Below are 20101 nucleotides of genomic sequence, written 5' to 3' on the forward strand. Positions count from 1 at the left end.
GAGACTCCACATCGGGGTGCAGAATTCTGCACACATAAATATAGACAAGGCGTAAAATTGCACATAGTTTGTGAATTGCAATTTGTAGTATGTTTTGTAGTACTTCAAAACGTACTACAAAGTGGAGTTTGTGAATCAGGTCCAATGTATTTAAATGTCTGGGATTTCTTGGGGAAAATAAGCCACTAAAGGTTACGGTCTACTTCCAGTACATATTTAGAGGCGCAAATCCAGTTTTCGCTTATGTGAAACACAACTATGAAAATGTTAGGTAATGCCAACACCATTTAGTGGTTGAGTCTGTCACATTTGCTTGATTATTTTCCATTACATATACAAATGGGCAAACTACAAAGACTGCACTGAGGTTGGGTTAGATGAATTACAGGTGGGAGGCTGGGGAACAGATTCCGTGCTTGGTGGTATTTTGTCCTGCATGCTGGGGTCCATATGGCATAAGTCCGATTTCTTAGGAATATCTTCAACACATAGCGACTTTGCCATGTGACATTTTGCATAGCGTCCACAAAAAGCGCGCTCACTGGTGCACACACCTTGCGGGATTGCATACGATGTCTGGTAATTGGTGTAACCATCAAGACAGCTGGTTGCTTTTGGAGGTGTATCATGACTCCATAGAATAAAGTTCTGAGAAACCTGCTGCCCTTTGTCTTTGTCAACCTTCTTGCGCCCAAGGCCCTATGGAAAGTATTGAAAATACAGTTAGGAAAATCGCATATTTAAAAAGTGCAAACATTTGGTTATTTCTCCCTTGTATCTAGCTGCTATCAAAATTGCCTTCTAATGTATTTTGTTTTAAATATCTCGAACAGACATTACAAAAATGGCCATCTCTGGCTCTGCAAGGTAAATATTCGTTTTTACTGAATTTATATTTTGTATTCATTTGAGTTTTATAGCTGTCCTTAAAGAACTTCTCAGTGTTAAATCCGTCTGATGATAGGTAAAGGCAAATTGCCTAGTCTTCGACTTCGGTTCCTAAAGTTTTGACCTCTGTGGACCCACCACTGAATCACAACTGGAAGCCGATGACTCTGCTTAAGCAATTTCTATGATTTAAACTTCAAAACAGTACACAAAAATACAGAAACAAGTGTACATCCAACCGATACACAAACCACGAACATTTGTATTTAATTCACAAACATTTGTATTTAATTCACAAACAAAACTATACAAAAGCAACATTTTTACTTTAGTGGTTGGGATGGAGCATTCCAAAATGTTAGTTTTATTTCTAAAAGACAGATATGTGCCAATGCATACTCTTATTTTGTCAGACCATACCGGTGCTTCAACTGAAGCAACCAGTCATCCATACTGCCGGACTTGCGCTTCTACCATTAATCAGCTAAGGATACCAACTCCAATTTCAAATTACTTCACGTTTATGGCGCGTTTTACTTTTACAATTTTGCTCCTTTATGTATATATATTTTAATAATCTGCTACTGGTATTTAATTTTTTTATTAACCGCCTTAGAACCCCTGAGCAAGGGTTGCGGACTACAGGGTAAGAAATGCTGATCTAGGATAAAATAAGAACATTTTAATCACATTCAAATCAAAGCTGAAAGTTTCAAGCCAATCAAACCATCGTTACTTTTTCAGATGAACCTGCATGCATTTCTAGTGAGATTTAGGTTACTTACTCCTACAAAAATGTATATTAAGTCCAGCATAGCTTGGTGAGATTTTTCCCCACAGTAAGAATGTATTTCTAGAGTAACGAGTGCTTCCTAAGTCATTCTAGAGTCTAATTCTTCCAGCAAAAGTAGCACTGTGAAGTACCTGTGATTCCAGGAGTAGATAGGATAGGATATGTGTTTATAAAGCGCTCGAATGCCGAAGTGTCTTGGCATTGGTGTATGTGGAAGTGGTGCAGCCAGCATTACAAGAACTATATTGAAGCAAACAGCCAGGACTTTAGTTCTTTCCTAAAGGATTGTCTGTTAGACTGAAATCGCATGGCTATTGGCCTTTTATTCCACAGCTTTGCTGCACAATGCTTCCTTCAAGATGTGCAGTGCTGTAATTCATTTACCGTAATATTTGGTGGAAGGTAATATTTATTACGCTTACAACAGAAGGATGAGCCTTTGATCAGGACTACCTAAGCCATTAACTAGGGCATACCTACATCTTGGCACTCTGCTGGAAGATTCTTTTTAAAATCTCAAGCCGGTATAAAACCTGTCAAAAACAATCCACAAATAAACAGGCTTCCAAAGCAGTGCACAAGTGGATGAAGACTTCAATTTATAGTCACTGCTTCAACACTTGTGGGGTTACCATGCAAAAACAGGCATGAGCTGCTTTAAAAAACCACTGACTTGGCAGCAGAAGTAAACTCCTAGCAATAAACCTACAATGTCAAAATCGAGTACGTTGGAACTACATGCAAGTTCCCCAATCATACTGCTCATGAGGCTACACTTCTCACTAGAAGAATTGACTACTAAAAACCAGCAACATGTTACACCGAGCACAGAAAATCAGGTTGAATCGAAATGAAGGCAGTGGCGTTAAGTCGACTGTGTATGATGCCTGGAAAACCATGACTGCAACAGGAGACACCAAGTCAGTCATTTCACCAGTCCCATGAAAAGTACCCAACATTTGGATGAAACAATAATTAGAGGTACCACTGTCGATGGATGCACACATATCGATGTCCAGCTACTCAAGATCAGGTACTGTAGAGGATATAAAACAACCCCCAGGGGGAGGGGAAGATGCCAAACACGTATTTATCCAAATGTCTAGAATGCAGCCATGTAATATGACTCCACATCTAAGAAAACCGAGGTGGGCCCCAGCAGAGTATATAGTGCCGCTGTGACTGATGTTCTTATGTCATGTACATGGAAATGGCAGATGAAAGTAGGAAAAATACCATTGCCTACAAAAGCAATAAGGCATCATCAAGATGGCAGCAGAATCTGGTATAAGAATGCAACTGCTGCATGTTAAGAGGTAGAAGATTCAAGGACAACATTGCTCACCATTCACAACCCTAGTCAATGTTGACTGTTTGGACCATTAAGCAAAATAATAGAAACTGGATCAAACCCCGCGTTGCAATACTAAGAAGCAACACTAGGAACATTCTATCTTACCATGTAACTGAAGAACACTCAAAATGTTTCCCTTGAAAAAGAGGACGCAGAGCACATTTAATAAACTCTCAACAACCATATAATACTTTCACTGCCTTCCCTTGCCAAATAAAGGCTCTACAGCTATTGCGAAGGGATGCAGACCAAGGACTACACGTGGTATACGTTACCAAGGACTTTGTTAGAGATTGGAAATACTGAAGAAACAGGACACAGCTGGTAGAAGGAATACTCATTTATTGACCATCCACTCTCCTCACTGAAGAACACCTCAACATTCTACAGGGAGCTTCAGGGTGGAAGGACCCAACAGGGGTCAGGGAGAAGGGGTGGACGGAATGAACCAACAGGCTGGTTGTAACACATCTCCCTTCCTTATAATGAGTACCAACAAGGCATAACGTCAGTTACAGGTTAGCAACACTTGTCAGCTTCCCGGGGTGGGGGAGAAACACAGGCGTACCTAGGAGGAAAAGTTATGGCTGCACTTTTACAATGTTGTCAAAACTCCACCATTGACCATTTTCAAACTGTACTACATTTTTTAACACTTTGACAATCCTGCTGGGGGAGTAGAACTTGCTGATGTCGGTTCCCAATTTGGTGTTCCTTCTGGCTTGCGCCATGTCCCCCACTTCCCACCTTTGAACCTTAACACCATGTTTCTTATCATACCACTGTTTGTACTTAGTTTGATGTTGTCTGACTTTCTCTCCTGCCTCCTCCCAATCTACATCCCTGACCTCGCCCCCGTTTAACCAACTGGGATTTAACTTTGTACTAGGCTCCCTCCCCCGTAAAGACACAAAAGGAGAGACTCCAGTTATTCTATTTGGCGAAGTGTGATAAGCCCACAGACATTCCCTCAAACAGTTCTCTACATCTTGTCCATTTACAGTAGCTAGCTGGATATTCTCTTTGATAAGCCTATTAGCTCTGGGGCAATAGAGGGCTGTGGTTTCATGTCTTATGCCTGAAGATTCCAGAAAACCCTGCATTTCCTCGGAGGTGAACTGTACCCCATTGTCAGTAACTAATGTGGAGGGTATACTTCTTTGAGAAATTGGATCACTGATCTGGTGTTGATGTTGTGCACAAGTTTTTGCCTTATCCAATGTGAAGTATAGTCAATCAGGACCAACATGAACCTTTTTTGCACACCTAGGTTTTGCATGGGTCCAATGATGTCCAATGCCAACTTGCTCCATGGCTTGTTTGGGACACTTACTGGAGAAAGTGGAGACTTGTGTATTATTTTTGACTTGTCACTCTTAGCGCATGCCCCACACTCTTTTACGGCTTCTTCCGTCATGGTGTCCATTTTGGGGAACCAAAAATTTGTTCTTACTCTAGCTTTGGTGGCACTTCGCCCAAGGTGCCCTTCATGCGCCAAGTCTATAACTCTCTTCCGTAATTCTCTGGGGGGAATCACTCTGTTGTTTCGGTACACTTTTCCTCCAATGACACTCAATTCATTCCTGACCTCCCAAAACTCTTCTAGTTCTGCTTCAACGTCTCTCTTCTTGTTAGGCCATCCTTTCTTGACTTGTTCCATTAAAACCTCGAGTTCTTTATCTTCCTTCATACCGTCTTCCCATTCTTTCTCTGTGATGGCAGGAAAATCCATCATCATTATTGGACTGTCCAGAGCCTCCTCAGGTTCTTCTTCCTTTGGTAAAGGTGATCTTGAGAGAAAATCTGCAATAGTATTTTCCTTGCCCGGCACGTGTTCGATCTTGAAATTAAAATGTTCCAATCCCAGAATCCACCTGCTGATGCGTGGGGTGCAGTTCTCCAGGCCTTTCACCGAAAATATGAACGTGAGGGGTTTGTGGTCCGTCCGTATAGTGAACCTCAATCCCCATAGAAAAAATTTAAAATGCCTGACCGCCCAAAAACACGCCAAGGCTTCTCGTTCGATTACCGAGTAGTTTTTCTTCGGTGGAGAAAGGCTCCTGGACGCGTAGGCAATGATCTTTTCCTCACTACCATCCTTCTGGACTAAGGTGGCACCCAATCCATAGTTTGATGCATCTGTTGCAAGAATGGTTTTCTTAGTCGAATCAAACGTACCAAGCGCTGGAGAGTTGATTAGATCCTCCTTTAGAGCATTTGCGACAGCCTCCTGCTCCTCATTCCACACAAAATCCTTGTCCTTCTTTAACATCTCTCTCATGTGCTCGCACTATGTAGCAAAATTGTCCACGTACTTGGACATGTACTCCATGAGTCCTAAAAAGGATTTGAGTTCCTCTTTGTTACGTGGGTTTGGAGCCTCCTTCACTGCACGGATTAAACTTCCCTTTGGTCTAAACCCTTGTTCTGAGATGGAATGGCCCAGATATTCGACTTGTTGCACTTTTATTCTGCACTTTTCCTTCTTGACTGTTAGGCCTGCATCCATGAGCTTTTTAAAGACTTGCCTTAGCACATTATCATGTTCTTCTGAATTTTTTCCATAGACCAAGATGTCATCCTGGAAACACATTGTGTGTTCTACAGAGGGAAGGTGGCCCACAAGGGGGTCCCAGTCCACATCAGTTTTCACAAGGTTTTGATGGTAGTAACACACTCAAAAAAACTCTGGACCTCTTGAGTTTTCAGGCAGTGAAGTTTATGAAACGAGAGACCTTTCAGGAGCACTCCAGGGATTCTAACCCAAAAATTGAAAAACCGGATTTGATGTTGAAAATTAATTTGCACAAAATGAGGAAGTGTACAGAACAAAAAACATTGTAAATAGCCTTGAAAAAGCCCTGGCGCAATTCACCATAAGGGGCGAAACACGTGTCGGCTGTCCACGCTTTTACTTACAACAATAAAGAGTAACTTTTCTACAAAACAAGGATTCTCTTGATTCTGTTTACATAAATAAGGATTGAACCTAAGGACACCAAGACGTAATACCTAACACACTCATCACCCCCTTCATAAACATTGTGTGTTCTACACCTTCGAGGATCTTCTGCATAACTCTTTGGAAAATGGCTGACGCTGACGCAAGGCCAAACGGCATCCTTTTGAACATAAAAGCTCCAAATGGCGTAATAAACGCCGTAAGTGGCCTTGAATCCGGATGCAATTCGATCTGGTGGTACGCCATGGATAAATCTATTACACTGAAGTATTTTGCAGGGCCCATTGTGCTTAGCATCTCATTTATGACTGGCAAAGGGTGTCTTTCGACCCAGATCCAGTCATTTAAGCTGCGCAAATCCACACAGAGGCGGATACCTACACCGTTGGATTTGGCTGCGAGAACAATGGGGGCCAACCACTCGGAGCAGTCTATGGGTTGAATAATGTCCAAGTCACACAACTTGCGCAGTTCATTTTCTAGAGGCTCTTTCAGTTTAAGAGGCACGGTGCGCGGGCCGTGCACCACAGGTTTGGCATTGTGCTTTAGTTTAATCCTATGTTGGAAATTGTGCAGACATCCAAGCTCCTCTTTGAAAAGTTGTTTGAACTCTTCACAGATCTTTTCGCTTCCCGGAAACTTTTCTGTAAGCAAGACTTGTTCTGCACTATTTGGGTCCAGTATGATTCCCAACTCCTTTTGATGAACCCATCCCAAAAGGTTTGAACCAGACTGTACTACGTAAATTGTCCCATAGGTTTTCCTATCTTTGAATTGAAGTTGTACATCTTTCATCCCCAGGAGGGGTATGTTGCCCTTATTGTATCCTGAAGGAGAGATATCTGGAATTTTTAGATCGCTAATCTTATTTTCCCCCGTGGAAACATAGTCATCCTTATTTATCAACGTGAACGGTGAACAGGAATCTGCAAACATTTCAACACGTTCATCATTAATTAATACATCACATTTTGGATAAATTAAATTCACGGTGTCATCAACATGCTTTACCTGCAAAATAAACTTTTCCATTTTCTGTTCAATACATTTTACTTAATTATTTGCACCCCTTTCATTACTTCTTTCATAATCTCTTGAGTGTAACTCACCATCACGGCACACTCTGGCAAAATGCCCCCTTCTAAGCGCGGGGATGCATATTGGTAACCAGGCGCTATACAAAACTCGGAATAATAATAATAATATTGCATTTCTTACAAGTGACATACCTGGCTGGGCATTGAAAATAGGTGGCAAAATGGTTGTTACTGCCGCACCGGTAACACTTAGGACCCTTCTCTCTGTGCTCTACCTTGGTGCTGATATTTTCCTTAAACTTCATTTTGTACACATCAAATCTCTCCTCTGCATCACTAATGGTAGCCACTACCTCCCCTTCTGGTTTAATTTCTTTAACACACCTTGCTGTGTGTTCCACTGACTTGGCTATTTCAATAGCGTCTTTTAGCCCTGTATTCTTAGCTAATAGTTTTTCCTGGATGCGTGGATTATTAGTGCACCTCACTAATTGATCTCTTATTAGGGAGTCAGTGAGATCCCCAAACTCACATAGCTGTGTCATTCCCCACAAAACTGCGATATAATTCTGTATTGACTCCTGTTTACCTTGACATCTTTTAAAGAATTTGTGGCGCTCTAGGACCACATTGATCCTATCCCCAAAGTGTTTCTCTAACTTTTCCATGGTCTGCACAAACACATCGATTTCCCCCACAGCATTACCATCCTGCTCTGGCACGGGTAAGTTTTCATACACTTTGCGCCCTTGCACCCCCAGATTATGGAGTAGGATGTGTTGTTTCCTTACCGAATTGAACCTCTGTCCCCCAATGGCTATAAGGTACAACTCAAAAAGCTTCACCCATTCCTTCCAGCTTATCTCGGGTTCCCCTATGTCATTTAGAAATGGCGGTGGTTGGTTCATGCTTGCTGCTGCCATTGTGAACCAGGAAAATAAGACCAAAAGCTACTATACAGGGGGGACATTTTTTTTAACCTTAGGAAGATGAATCTACCCAGCATGCAAAACAACTTAGGTCAGGCTTTTTCTTTTTCTTCCACAATACACACAGTCCCGCCTTAAATTGGACCAACACACGGAGCAGAAAACGCTGCAAAGGTAAAAGTTAGTCTGAAATCACACTAATTACTAGAGCACCAACAGTCAGTCGCTTAGCTAGCGGTGCGCAGGCTTCCTTACTAAATGTTCCCTTCCTTGTGACACCGCTGTCCGCTCGATGTCCGTGGAGATCCTTGAAGAAAACGAGTTGGTGCAAAATAGCTGCCACGTAACTAAATTTGCCGGCCTGAACAAGCTTCCGATGCAGACGCTGTCAACAGGGTTTGACAGGAAGAAAGATCCGGCCCTTAACACCTGATGCGCCGGCACTGCTCCCCCGGCGGAAATCAGGCACACGGACACTCTCCTCAGAGAACGATCAGAGGTAACACGCAGGCGCCGTCAAGGAACACCGCCAAACCCAGGATATAGTCAGCTTCAGGGACTCTGACAGGAAAGGGCGGGCTTAGGCTTCCGATGCGCCGCTATGCCAGGACACCGCTCTCACAGGCAAAAAAGCCTTTCTTCCACAGCGCCAAAGTCCCACAATTCACACTCGTCAGAAACTTGGACGAAGAACAGCGCCCTGGCAGGAGCCCTCGCTGTCAACGCTGCCACCAACCCATGCACGTAGACCTCACTCGCTAAGCCGCCACTCTCTCATGCCGGCCCTCAGCAACAGCAAGGTACGTGTGACACAGGGTATATTTCACATCAGGATGAACGCGTCGCACTCAGAGCGGGTCAGGTTTCTTCAGAGACATACCATCCGCTCTCCTTCAGCCTCTTTAGAATCACTTATACTGCGCTCATACAGTAACCACTCGTAGCTCATCCAGGAGGTCAGCTTACGTTTTGCAATGCTCCTATGCGATACTGCTTCCTGCTTTCATTCTTGAAAAGCCAGTATGTGATAAATTCCTTACTTCTGGGTCCTTAGATGCCAGTGTGTGGAGAGAGCACACAAAGGGGAGATGGTGACTACTGCCCCCTGCACAGTTCCGTCGCCAGTGTTAGAGATTGGAAATACTGAAGAAACAGGACACAGCTGGTAGAAGGAATACTCATTTATTGACCATCCACTCTCCTCACTGAAGAACACCTCAACATTCTACAGGGAGCTTCAGGGTGGAAGGACCCAACAAGGATCAGGGAGAAGGGGTGGACGGAATGTACCAACAGGCTGGTTGTAATAGACTTCAGTTGGTGTACGTTACCAAGGACTACATGTGGTATACGTTACCAAGGACCACTGGTGGTATACGTTACCAAGGACCATAGATGGTATACGTTACCAAGGACCACAGGTGGTACACGTTGCTAAGGACCACTGGTGGTGTACGTTATCCAAGACTACAGGTGGTGTACGATACCAAGGACCACAGGTGGTATAAGTTACCAAGGACTACAGGTGCTATTTGTTACCAAGGACCACAGGCGGTAAAAGTTACCAAGGACCATAGGCGGTATACGTTACTAATAACCACAGGTGGTATACGTTACTAAGGACCACCGGTGTTGTACGTTAGCCAGGACTAGAGGTGGTATATGTTACCAAGGACTATAGGTGGTGTATGATACCAAGGACCACAGCTGGTATAAGTTACCAAGGACTACAGGTGGTATTTGTTATCAAAGACTGCAGGTGGAATACGCTACCAAGGACCACAGGTGGTATACGTTACCAAGGTCCACAGGTGGCATATGTTACCAAGGACTACAGGTGATGTACCTTACCAAGGACTACAGGTGATGTACCTTACCAAGGACCACAGGTGGTATAAGTTACTAAGGACCACCGGTGGTGTACGTTATCCAGGACTAGAGGTGGTATATGTTACTAAGGACTACAGGTGGTGTACGATACCAAGGACCACAGGTGGTATAAGTTACCAAGGACTACAGGTGGTATTTGTTATCAAGGACTGCAGGCGGAATACACTACCAAGGACTACAGGTGATGTACCTTACCAAGGACCACAGGCGGTATACGTTACCAAGGACCATAGGCGGTATACGTTACTAATAACCACAGCTGGTATACGTTACTAAGGACCACCGGTGGTGTACGTTATCCAGGACTAGAGGTGGTGCACAAGTTACTACTTGTGTAACGATATATCTGTAAGAGACATTAGTTAGTGATAGATTCCTTACCTTAGAATATCCCCAGGCGTCAGACTGGATCCGGAAATTTTTGCGTAGCAATACCCCTGCGCGTCGGTAGGCGTTGTCCGCGGCTCCGCGTCCGTCGTCGGCGTCGTTAGCGCCGGAATGACGTCGTCGGAGTACTTAGACGCCGCCCATGCGCGCTGATGTCAGTTCTGATACACAGCGTTTCCGCGCCAGATACGCAGAGCCATGATAGAACCAACACTGGTGCCATGAAACTAGGGCCCTGAAAGGGGATGACCTTAACCTAGATATGGGTTCGCAGAACGGGGAGGATGGGTGGGTCGGTAAGGAATCTATCACTAAGTAATGTCTCTTACAGATATATCGTTACACAAGTAGTAACTTGTGCATCTGAAAGAGACACTTTAGTGATAGATTCCTTACCTTAAAATAGATACCCCAGCAATACCAACCCCGGTGGTGGGTCTGCGAACCAATCACGCCAGAAAGTCCTGGAGAACGGAACGGCCAAAGAAGCCATCCCTCCGGACTTGGCTGTCCAGGCAGTAGTGTCTTGCAAACGTGTGCAGCGAGGCCCACGTAGCTGCCTGGCAAATGTCCTGCAAGGGCACTCCTCGGCCCAAGGCAGTTGTAGTCGCCGTGGCCCGAGTAGAATGAGCCCGCAATCCAGCAGGGGGCTCCTTTTTGGCCATGGAGTAACATGCCTGGATACACAAGATGATCCACCGCGAGATGGTCCTCTTGTGCACCGCCTTTCCCTTCCTAGTGCCCATGTAACCAACAAAGAGTTGGTCATCCACCCGGAACTGGCGTGTGCGATCCAGATAGTAAGAGAGCGCACGTTTTGGGTCCAGACGGTGGAGCCTCTCTTCCTCTTTCGAGGGATGCGGAGGCGGAAAGAAGGTGAGCAAGGTAATGGACTGCCCGATGTGGAAGGCCGTGACAACCTTGGGCAGGAAAGAGGGTCTCATCCGCAACACAACCTTGTCCGGATGGACAGAGAGGAAAGGAGGTGTAGAAGAAAGAGCCTGGAGCTCACTCACTCTCCTGGCAGAGGTGATGGCCACCAGGAAAGCAGTCTTCAAAGTAAGAAGACGGTGAGGACAGTTATGGAGCGGCTCAAAGGGAGCACACATTAGGTAAGTAAGCACAAGATTCAAGTCCCAGTGGGGCATCACAAAGGGAACAGGAGGGAACATGTGTGTGATGCCCTTCAAAAACCTATTTAAAATGGGGGACTTGAACAAGGAAGGCTGATCAGGTAGCCGTAAGAAGGTGGAAAGGGCAGAAAGGTACCCCTTGAGAGTGCCCAGAGCAGAGCCCTGCTGAGCAAGAGAAAGAAGAAAGAGGAGAACCTCAGAAAAGGGTGCAGAGAGTGGGTTCACAGCCTTTGTGCACCATGCCACAAATCTGTTCCACCTGCAGGCGTATACCGACTTTGTGGAGGGACGTCTGGCTGCCAGAATGATATCACAGACTTCGGGAGGCAAGTCAAATGGCCTCAACTGCCGCCGCTCAATCTCCAAGCTTGTAGGTGGAGACTGGACAGGTTCAGGTGCAGAACCGTCCCCTGCTGCTGCGACTGAAGGTCCTCCCGAAGAGGCAGACGAACCGGGGGATTGACTGACATGCTGAGTAGCTCGGGATACCAGTATCTTCGTGCACAGTCCGGAGCCACAAGAATAACCTGGGCCCGGTCGCGCCTGATCTTCTTCAGCACTCTGGGCAGAAGTGGTATAGGCGGAAAGGCGTACAATAGACCGCAACTCCACTCGCGACGAAAAGCGTCTCCGAGCGAGTGCCGCCTTGGAAATTCCAACGTGCAGAACTGATGACATTGCGTGTTCTCTTCTGTGGCGAATAGATCTAACCAAGGCTCTCCCCATTGCTGAAAGAGGCCTTGCGCCACGTCCGAGTTCAGACGCCATTCGTGATCCATCATGCACCGACGGCTGAGTTTGTCCGCCCTGGCATTCAGAGAACCTGCCAGGTGTTGAACCACCAGGGTCACGCCCTGATGTTCCAGCCACTGCCAGAGGCGCAGAGCCTCCTGGCATAGGGTCCACGACCCCACCCCGCCCTGTTTGTTGCAGTACCACATGGCGGTGGTGTTGTCCGTGAACACCTACACTACACTCCCCCGGACAGAGGGGAGGAATGCCTTAAGTGCTAGTCGGATCGCCCGCAGCTCCAAAAGGTTGATATGGAGCCGGGACTCCGCCGGAGACCAGAGGCCTCTGATCTCCGCCTCTCCAATGTGGCCTCCCCAGCCCTGGAGAGACGCGTCCGTCACAACTACGTGCTCCGGGTGGGGTAGGGAGAGGGATCTGCCACTGACCCAATCGCGGTCCGTGAGCCACCACTGCAGCTGTCTTGCAGTGCCCTCCGAGATCAAGACATGATCGAACAAGTTGCCCTGATGCTGGGCCCACTGAAACTTCAGGTCCCACTGCAGAGCCCGCATCCGCATCCGCCACCGGGCGTGATGCACCAGAAGGATGCAGGAGGCCATCAGCCCCAGAAGCCGCAGCGTCAACCTGACCGAGACTCGGGATAAAGGCTGAAAGATCGGAATCAGAGCCCGAATATCCCGAACCCGCTGTTTGGGTGGATAAACCCGAAACTGCGCCGAGTCTAGAACCGCTCCAATGAAGAGGAGCTTCTGAGAGGGACACAGGAGCGACTTCAGCACGTTGATGGAGAACCCCAGCAAGTGCAGGAGGTCGGCCGTAGTCTGGAGGTGGCTGACGACTGTCTGGGGCGAGCCCGCCTTCAACAACCAGTCGTCGAGGTAGAGGAAGACTGTCACCCCTAACCTGCGCAGATGAGCTGCGACCACCGCCATCACCTTCGTGAACACCCGTGGGGCGCTGGTAAGGCCGAAGGGGAGCACAGTAAACTGAAAGTGCTCGTGGCCTACCGTGAACCGCAGGTAACGCCGGCAGGACGGGGATGTGAAAATAAGCGTCCTGCAAGTCCAACGCTACCAGCCAGTCTCCAGGGTCCAGGGTAGCTAAGACCTGAGCCAAAGTCAGCATCTTGAACTTCTCCTTCCGGAGGAAGCCGTTGACGTTCCGTAGGTCCAAGATAGGGCGTAGGCCCCCTTTGCCCTTCTTGGGTACCAGAAAGTAGTGGGAGTAACAACCACACCCTACTTCTGGCCCAGGAATGCGCTCGATAGCCCCCTTGGCCAAGAGGGCCGTGACTTCCTCTTGCAGAAGTTGCAAGTGATCCCCCGACACGCGGTGGATTTGCGGTGGCATGGCTGGAGGGGTCGCCTCGAAGGGGAGGGAATAGCCCCTTCGGACGATCTGCAGCACCCACCTGTCCGACGTGACAGTGCGCCAGTGGGGGAGGTGATGGCGAACCCTGCCTCCAACTGGCGTCACATGGGCCTGAAAACTCGGACTAGGAAGGTTTTGAGGCAGGTGCTGCGGAGTGTGGACTGGCCTCGCCGTTGTCCCCAACCGCCGCCACAGCGGTTTCCACGTCCGCCACCGCGCTGTTGGACATTCTGCGGTGCGTGGCTGGCAGCACGTGTGGGGGCGCCCCTTCCTTGGCCACGAAAGGAGCAAAAGGCACCCGATTGCTGGTGTGTGGCCGAGAGGCACAAGGACTTGGCCGTAGCCCTGGAGTCCTTAAAACGCTCAAGCGCATGGTCTGCCTTGTCGCCAAAGAGGCGACGGCCATCGAACGGAATGTCCAGAAGTGTGGCCTGGACATCGGCCGAAAAGTTGGCGGACCTCAACCAGGCGTGGCGCCGAACCGCCACTGTTGTTGCCATCGTGGTATCCAGCCCATACCGTATGGAATATCGCGCTGCATCTCGGCCCTCCACAAGGGTTTGGGCGAGTTTAGCCCAGACCTCCTCCGGACATTGTGGCAGCACGTCCGCGACCACGTCCCACAGGGTGTGGGTGTAGCGGCCCAAGAGACAGGCGGTATTGACAGACCGCAGCCCTAAGCTTAGGGACGAGAACACTTTCTTCCCGAACTGTTCATATCTCTTGGATTCCCGATCGGGCGGAGCCGACGGGAAAGCGGTCTGGGAAGTGGAGGCCTGGATAACCAGGCTCTCGGGGGTGGGATGGGTGGACAAAAAGCAAGGGTCGCCCGGGGCCGGGCGGTAGCGTCTGGCCACGTTCCTATCCACAGGCAGACTTGTGGCGGGCTTGGACCAAGTGCCCACAAGAACGTCACACAAGGCCTCATTGAACGGCAGCAGAGGCTCACTGGAGCTTGACTGCGGTTTGAGGACCCCAGTGAGGAGGTTAGTCCTCACGGCCGCGACGGGGAGCTCAAGGTTTAAGGCCTTGGCCGCCCTCGTCAACACTACACTGTAAGTAGACCCCTCCTCCGAAGCCACGGTTGGAGGGGAGACAAATCCAGTGTCTGGAGAAGTGTCAATACCACTGGCCTCCCCAAGCTCATATGTCCAGTCCTGTTGAGACTGGCACTCCAGTGCCAGAGGGTCCTCAGACCCCTCCCAATCTCCCCCGTCACCCGTCTCCTGTAAAACAGGAACAGACGGGGCCTCCTCATGGAAATAAAAATCTCCAAAGGCCGTCGGAAGGGAACATTGGGGACGGTGTCCACAGTGGGCGCCGGGGGCGACACCCGTGGGGCCGGCGCCGATGAGGTTGTGAGGTCGACCGGCGACGACCCGGATCCGGAACCGGATCTGGTGAGGTCCTGCGGCGCCGGTACCGAAGTCGCCGGCGGCGTCGGGGCCGAAGCACCCGGCGGCGTCGGGGCCGAACCACCCGGCGGCGTCGGGGCCAAAGCACCCGACGGCATCAGGGCCGAAGCACCTGACCCGCTAGGGCCTCCAGCCGGGACCGTTGGGCCCGGAGGCGCCATGGAACCCGACTGAGGAGGGAGGGACCTCATGGCCATGAGGTACCGCTCGATCTCCTGCGGCGTCGCGCCGTGCCTAGGGACCCGAAGGTGTGGGGCAGGCGGCGACGCTTGCGACTCCCTCGGAGCCGCGTGGGCGGTGTTGCCCGAACCCCCGGCCGCATCGTGCGAGCGTCTGGGTGGGTCGGAGGAACGATGATGTCTCTCCGACCTCTAATGCCGCTTACCTAAGGACTTGGATCCGGACGACCGATGTCCACTCCCGGAGCTGCGATGACTCCGACCCCGCGACCAGTCCCGACCTCCTGTGGGACCGGGACCTGGAACGGCGCGGGGCTGACTGCCGGAGCTCGAGTCGCTTGCGGGACCGCTCCCGCCTAGCTTTAGACGTTAGGGCCCGGCAGTCGGAGCAGGTGCGGTCGTCGTGGTCGAGGCCTAAACACTTCAGGCACCGGCGATGGGGGTCCATGACCGACATCAGTCGGTCGCACTTCGATCAGGGTTTGAACCCAGGCATCCCTACCGGCAGCGATAGAGTTGAGGACTCGAGGAAAGAAATGATCAAAAAGATCAAAAAGTTCCGTCAAAAAATGACTAGGATTTGAGCTTCTCCGGATCTGCGCTAGCTGGCGCGGAAAAAAGAACAACTGACGTCAGCGCCCATGGGCGGCGTCTAAGTACTCCGACGACGTCATTCCGGCGCTAACGACGCCGACGACGCCTACCGACGCGCAGGGGTATTGCTACGCAAAAATTTCCGGATTCAGTCTGACCCCTGGGGATATTCTAAGGTAAGGAATCTATCACTAACGTGTCTCTTTCAGATATATGTTACCAAGGACTATAGGTGGTGTACGATACCAAGGACTACAGGTGGTATATGTTACCAAGGACTGCAGTCGGTATACATTACCAAGGACTACAGGCGGCATACGTTACCAAGGGCCACAGGCGGTATACGTTACCAAGGGCCACAGGCGGTATACGTTACCAAGGGCCACAGGCGGTATACGTTACCAAGAGCCACAGGCGGTATACGTTACCAAGGGCCACAGGCGGTATACGTTACCAAGGGCCACAGGCGGTATACGTTACCAAGGGCCACAGGCGGTATACGTTACCAAGGGCCACAGGCGGTATACGTTACCAAGGGCCACAGGCGGTATACGTTACCAAGGGCCACAGGTGGTATACGTTACCAAGGGCCACAGGTGGTATACGTTACCAAGAGCCACAGGCGGTATACGTTACCAAGAGCCACAGGCGGTATATGTTACCAAGGGCCACAGGCGGTATACGTTACCAAGGGCCACAGGCGGTATACGTTACCAAGGGCCACAGGCGGTATACGTTACCAAGGGCCACAGGCGGTATACGTTACCAAGGGCCACAGGCGGTATACGTTACCAAGGGCCACAGGCGGTATACGTTACCAAGGGCCACAGGCGGTATACGTTACCAAGGGCCACAGGCGGTATACGTTACCAAGGGCCACAGGCGGTATACGTTACCAAGGGCCACAGGCGGTATACGTTACCAAGGGCCACAGGCGGTATACGTTACCAAGGGCCACAGGCGGTATACGTTACCAAGGGCCACAGGCGGTATACGTTACCAAGGGCCACAGGCGGTATACGTTACCAAGGGCCACAGGTGGTATACGTTACCAAGGGCCACAGGTGGTATACGTTACCAAGGGCCACAGGTGGTATACGTTACCAAGGGCCACAGGTGGTATACGTTACCAAGGGCCACAGGTGGTATACGTTACCAAGGGCCACAGGTGGTATACGTTACCAAGGGCCACAGGTGGTATACGTTACCAAGGGCCACAGGTGGTATATGTTACCAAGGGCCACAGGTGGTATACGTTACCAAGGGCCACAGGTGGTGTATGTTACCAAGGACTACAGGTGGTAGATATTACCAAGGACTACAGGTGGTATATGTTAACAAGGACTACAGGTGGTATATGTTAACAAGGACTACAGGTGGTGCACGATACCAAGGACCACAGGTGGTATATGTTACCAAGGACTACAGGTGGTAGATATTACTAAGGACTACAGGTGGTATATGTGAACAAGGACTACAGGTGGTATATGTTACTAAGGACTACAGGTGGTGCACGATACCAAGGACCACAGGTGGTATAAGTTACCAAGGACTACATGTGGTATTTGTTATCAAGGATCACAGGCGGTAAAAGTTACCAAGGACTACATGTGGTATTTGTTACCAAGGACTGCAGGAGTATACGTTACCAAGGACCACAGGTGGTATATGTTACCAAGGACTTCAGGTAATAAATGTTCTCTGTCACCCTCATCATATCAGATTGCAAGCCTTGGAATGCGAGAGGGATGGTCTGTCCGCTTTTCCATGTGTATATTTTGCTTTAACCCTTAAATGTTTGGTGTTAGTACATTAACAGGTTTCACTGTTCTAAACCTATTATTATTTTTCGAGATGATTAAAGAAGTATACTTACAGCATCAAAATATTCCACTGAAGACTGCATTGTATTTCTGTTATCATGAGATGAAAAAGGAAAATCGGGCTTTGTATTCTTCTGTGAAAGGTAGAATGAGGTAAGTTAGATGCATTCTTATCTCTTGTAACCCTATGTTAACAATTACTACAAACTACTCATAAATGAAAATTTAATAGGCGCTTTGTTCAACTTTCCGTGATTCAAGCCGAAAATGTTTGAATACAGTTGTGGGTAGCACGGTCTCAAGACCTTAATAAATGCTACTACCTGACAACATTTAAGCAAATGACTGTTGTATTAGCATGGTGGAGCTAGATAAACCAATTAACTTAGTTATATACATAGACGTAGACAGACAACAGCACTTCTAAAAAGTATTTAAGATAGTTATGTCCAGCTTTGACTTTGAATTAGATTTGCCAAGTAAGTTGTGAGTTCAAGCTCCAGTGCATCCCTCTTACAAAGCTGTTTCCAGGTGTAAGAGTGACCATTATAACATATACATTTTTTAAAATATATTTTTATTGGCATCAAGTCACGGATACTGTTACAATAAAAAATACAGTCATATGATCGCAGGCACAATATCAAAGAATTTGCTGCAATGCAGCATGCAAAGTCGGGCAAACAACAATCGCCTCAGACAGGCTCAGCTGGAGACAACACATACCACTGACATTGTAAATAAGGTAAAAAACAAAAACTAGTTTTCCACCCTCCAGGACCAACTGTGGAGAACCCTGGCCTAATCCAACCAATGTGGCTCAGTGGCACCTTCTTTATCCCGTTATACCATCTAAGGGCAGTTATGTGCGCCCCATCACACCCGCCGACTCGGCTGCAGTCCAAATTACCTCATGTACCGTCAGCGGTCCACTGTTGGGCCCTGACCGGCCACTCACAGGGTCTGGCATGAGGCGAGCCAGTCAGGGAGTGTATCATTGTATCATGAGATCAGAGCATCAGCCAGTTTCTCAACGTGCCTCACCTTTCTCATATGTACCCCACGGCCATTCTATCAAATCGCGTTGCCATTCTATTATCAAGGAGGGCAGCGGACTCAGTCAGCTGATAGCCTTACACCTCTTAGCTAGGGCATTGTAAATGTTCTACTTAATTTATTATTTTTCCTCTCGGGGAGCAGACCCAGTAGGAATTGTTTGATCGTTCAGGAGACTATCCAGCCCTGCTGAGTTGTTCTAACACAATTACCCAGAATTTCGTAATAATGGGGCAGCGCCACACCACATGAAACAAGCATTGAAAATGCAACAGGTCTCGCCTTTGGTTAAGTTAAAGCTATTTGCTTTGCTAATGGCATTATATAGCAAAGCAATTGTCTTTAACTTAATAAAAGGCGAGACCTATTGCATTTTTAATGCTTGTTATTGTCTGTAGCTCTCTGGCGCTGCTCCCTCTGAATAAAGTAACGGATTGGGCTCTTTACAGGGCAGCACCTTTCTGTCTGCAGTAAGGATGTGTGTGATGAGATCGTGCGTCTGTGTGAGAGAAGATGATCCCAAAGGAGGGTGGGGGGAGTCAAGTCTTCGTCATTCAGAAAGCAATGTGGTGGGGAGTATAGGAAGCTGTTACCAGCCCCACTGACCAACACTGCTGTACTTCTAACAGCGCTGCATAAGCCTTAGCAGTGCTGCGTCATTGAAAAGACAGTAGAAATGAAAGCATCCTTCACAGAAAGGGGCTGAGAGACTAGCAAACACTGCATGTTTACCTCGACAGCTACCAGCACTACCCTGCTACATTTCAACTGCCATTTCTGTATACCAGGATACCTGTAATCTGTCTTAGTGGTTTTTAACGGGGCAGAAGTGACTCTTCTCAATGGGACTGCCATATTATTGACAGGGGCATGACTGGGAGCTCTGTGCTACTCCACTTTTACAGCACATCGAGTGCTGTGCCAGATGTGTTAATTAATTCATGCTTTACATTGATTAAAGTCGTTCCCGGGGTCCGCGGACTGACCCAAAAGAACAAGTTACTTACCTTCGGTAACGCTTTTTCTGGTAGATACAGTATCTGCCTGTGGATTCCTCACCTTGTGAATATCCCCCAGCGTCAGCAACGTTCGGAAAACTTTTTGTAGCATGCCGGCATGGACGACGTCACAGGAGCACGGCATCGAGCGCGAATCCGGCTGACGTCACCGACTCCTTATTAGGCCTACTTCGGCGTGATGATATCAGTTCCGCCCTTTTTTCCGTGCCTTTGAGGCACCCGGACGGACCAATGACAGCAGATATACATACAGTGTACATAGTACATACAATTCAAAACTGCACACATAGTTCGTAGCAAAGGTATTTTAAAACCCAATATATACATCAAAATACATAAACTCAGGTATAACAGAGTGGACAACGGGGAGGCAGGTGGGTCAGTGAGGAATCCACAGGCAGATACTGTATCTACCAGAAAAAGCGTTACCGAAGGTAAGTAACTTGTTCTTCTGATAGATACATCTGCCAGTGGATTCCTCAACTTGTGAATAGAGTCCCACAGCAGTCCCCACTCCC

General features: G+C 48.4%; 1 protein-coding gene across 1 annotated transcript in view; it reads right to left on the minus strand.

Moving 5' to 3' along the window:
• Positions 1-272: 272 nt before the first annotated feature.
• The window catches only part of TEX36 (testis expressed 36), an 86732-nt gene continuing 66903 nt past the window's right edge, over positions 273-20101 (minus strand). Inside the window, exons 3-4 of the mRNA XM_086922578.1 lie at positions 17562-17642; positions 273-699 (exon numbers count right to left, since the gene is read on the minus strand). Of these exons, the coding sequence (XP_086778704.1) occupies positions 349-699; positions 17562-17642 (432 nt within the window). The 3' untranslated portion in view covers positions 273-348. The remainder of the gene's footprint in view (positions 700-17561; positions 17643-20101) is intronic.

Source organism: Lissotriton vulgaris, chromosome 5, assembly GCF_964263255.1.
Source record: "Lissotriton vulgaris chromosome 5, aLisVul1.2, whole genome shotgun sequence".
NCBI lineage: Eukaryota > Metazoa > Chordata > Amphibia > Caudata > Salamandridae > Lissotriton > Lissotriton vulgaris.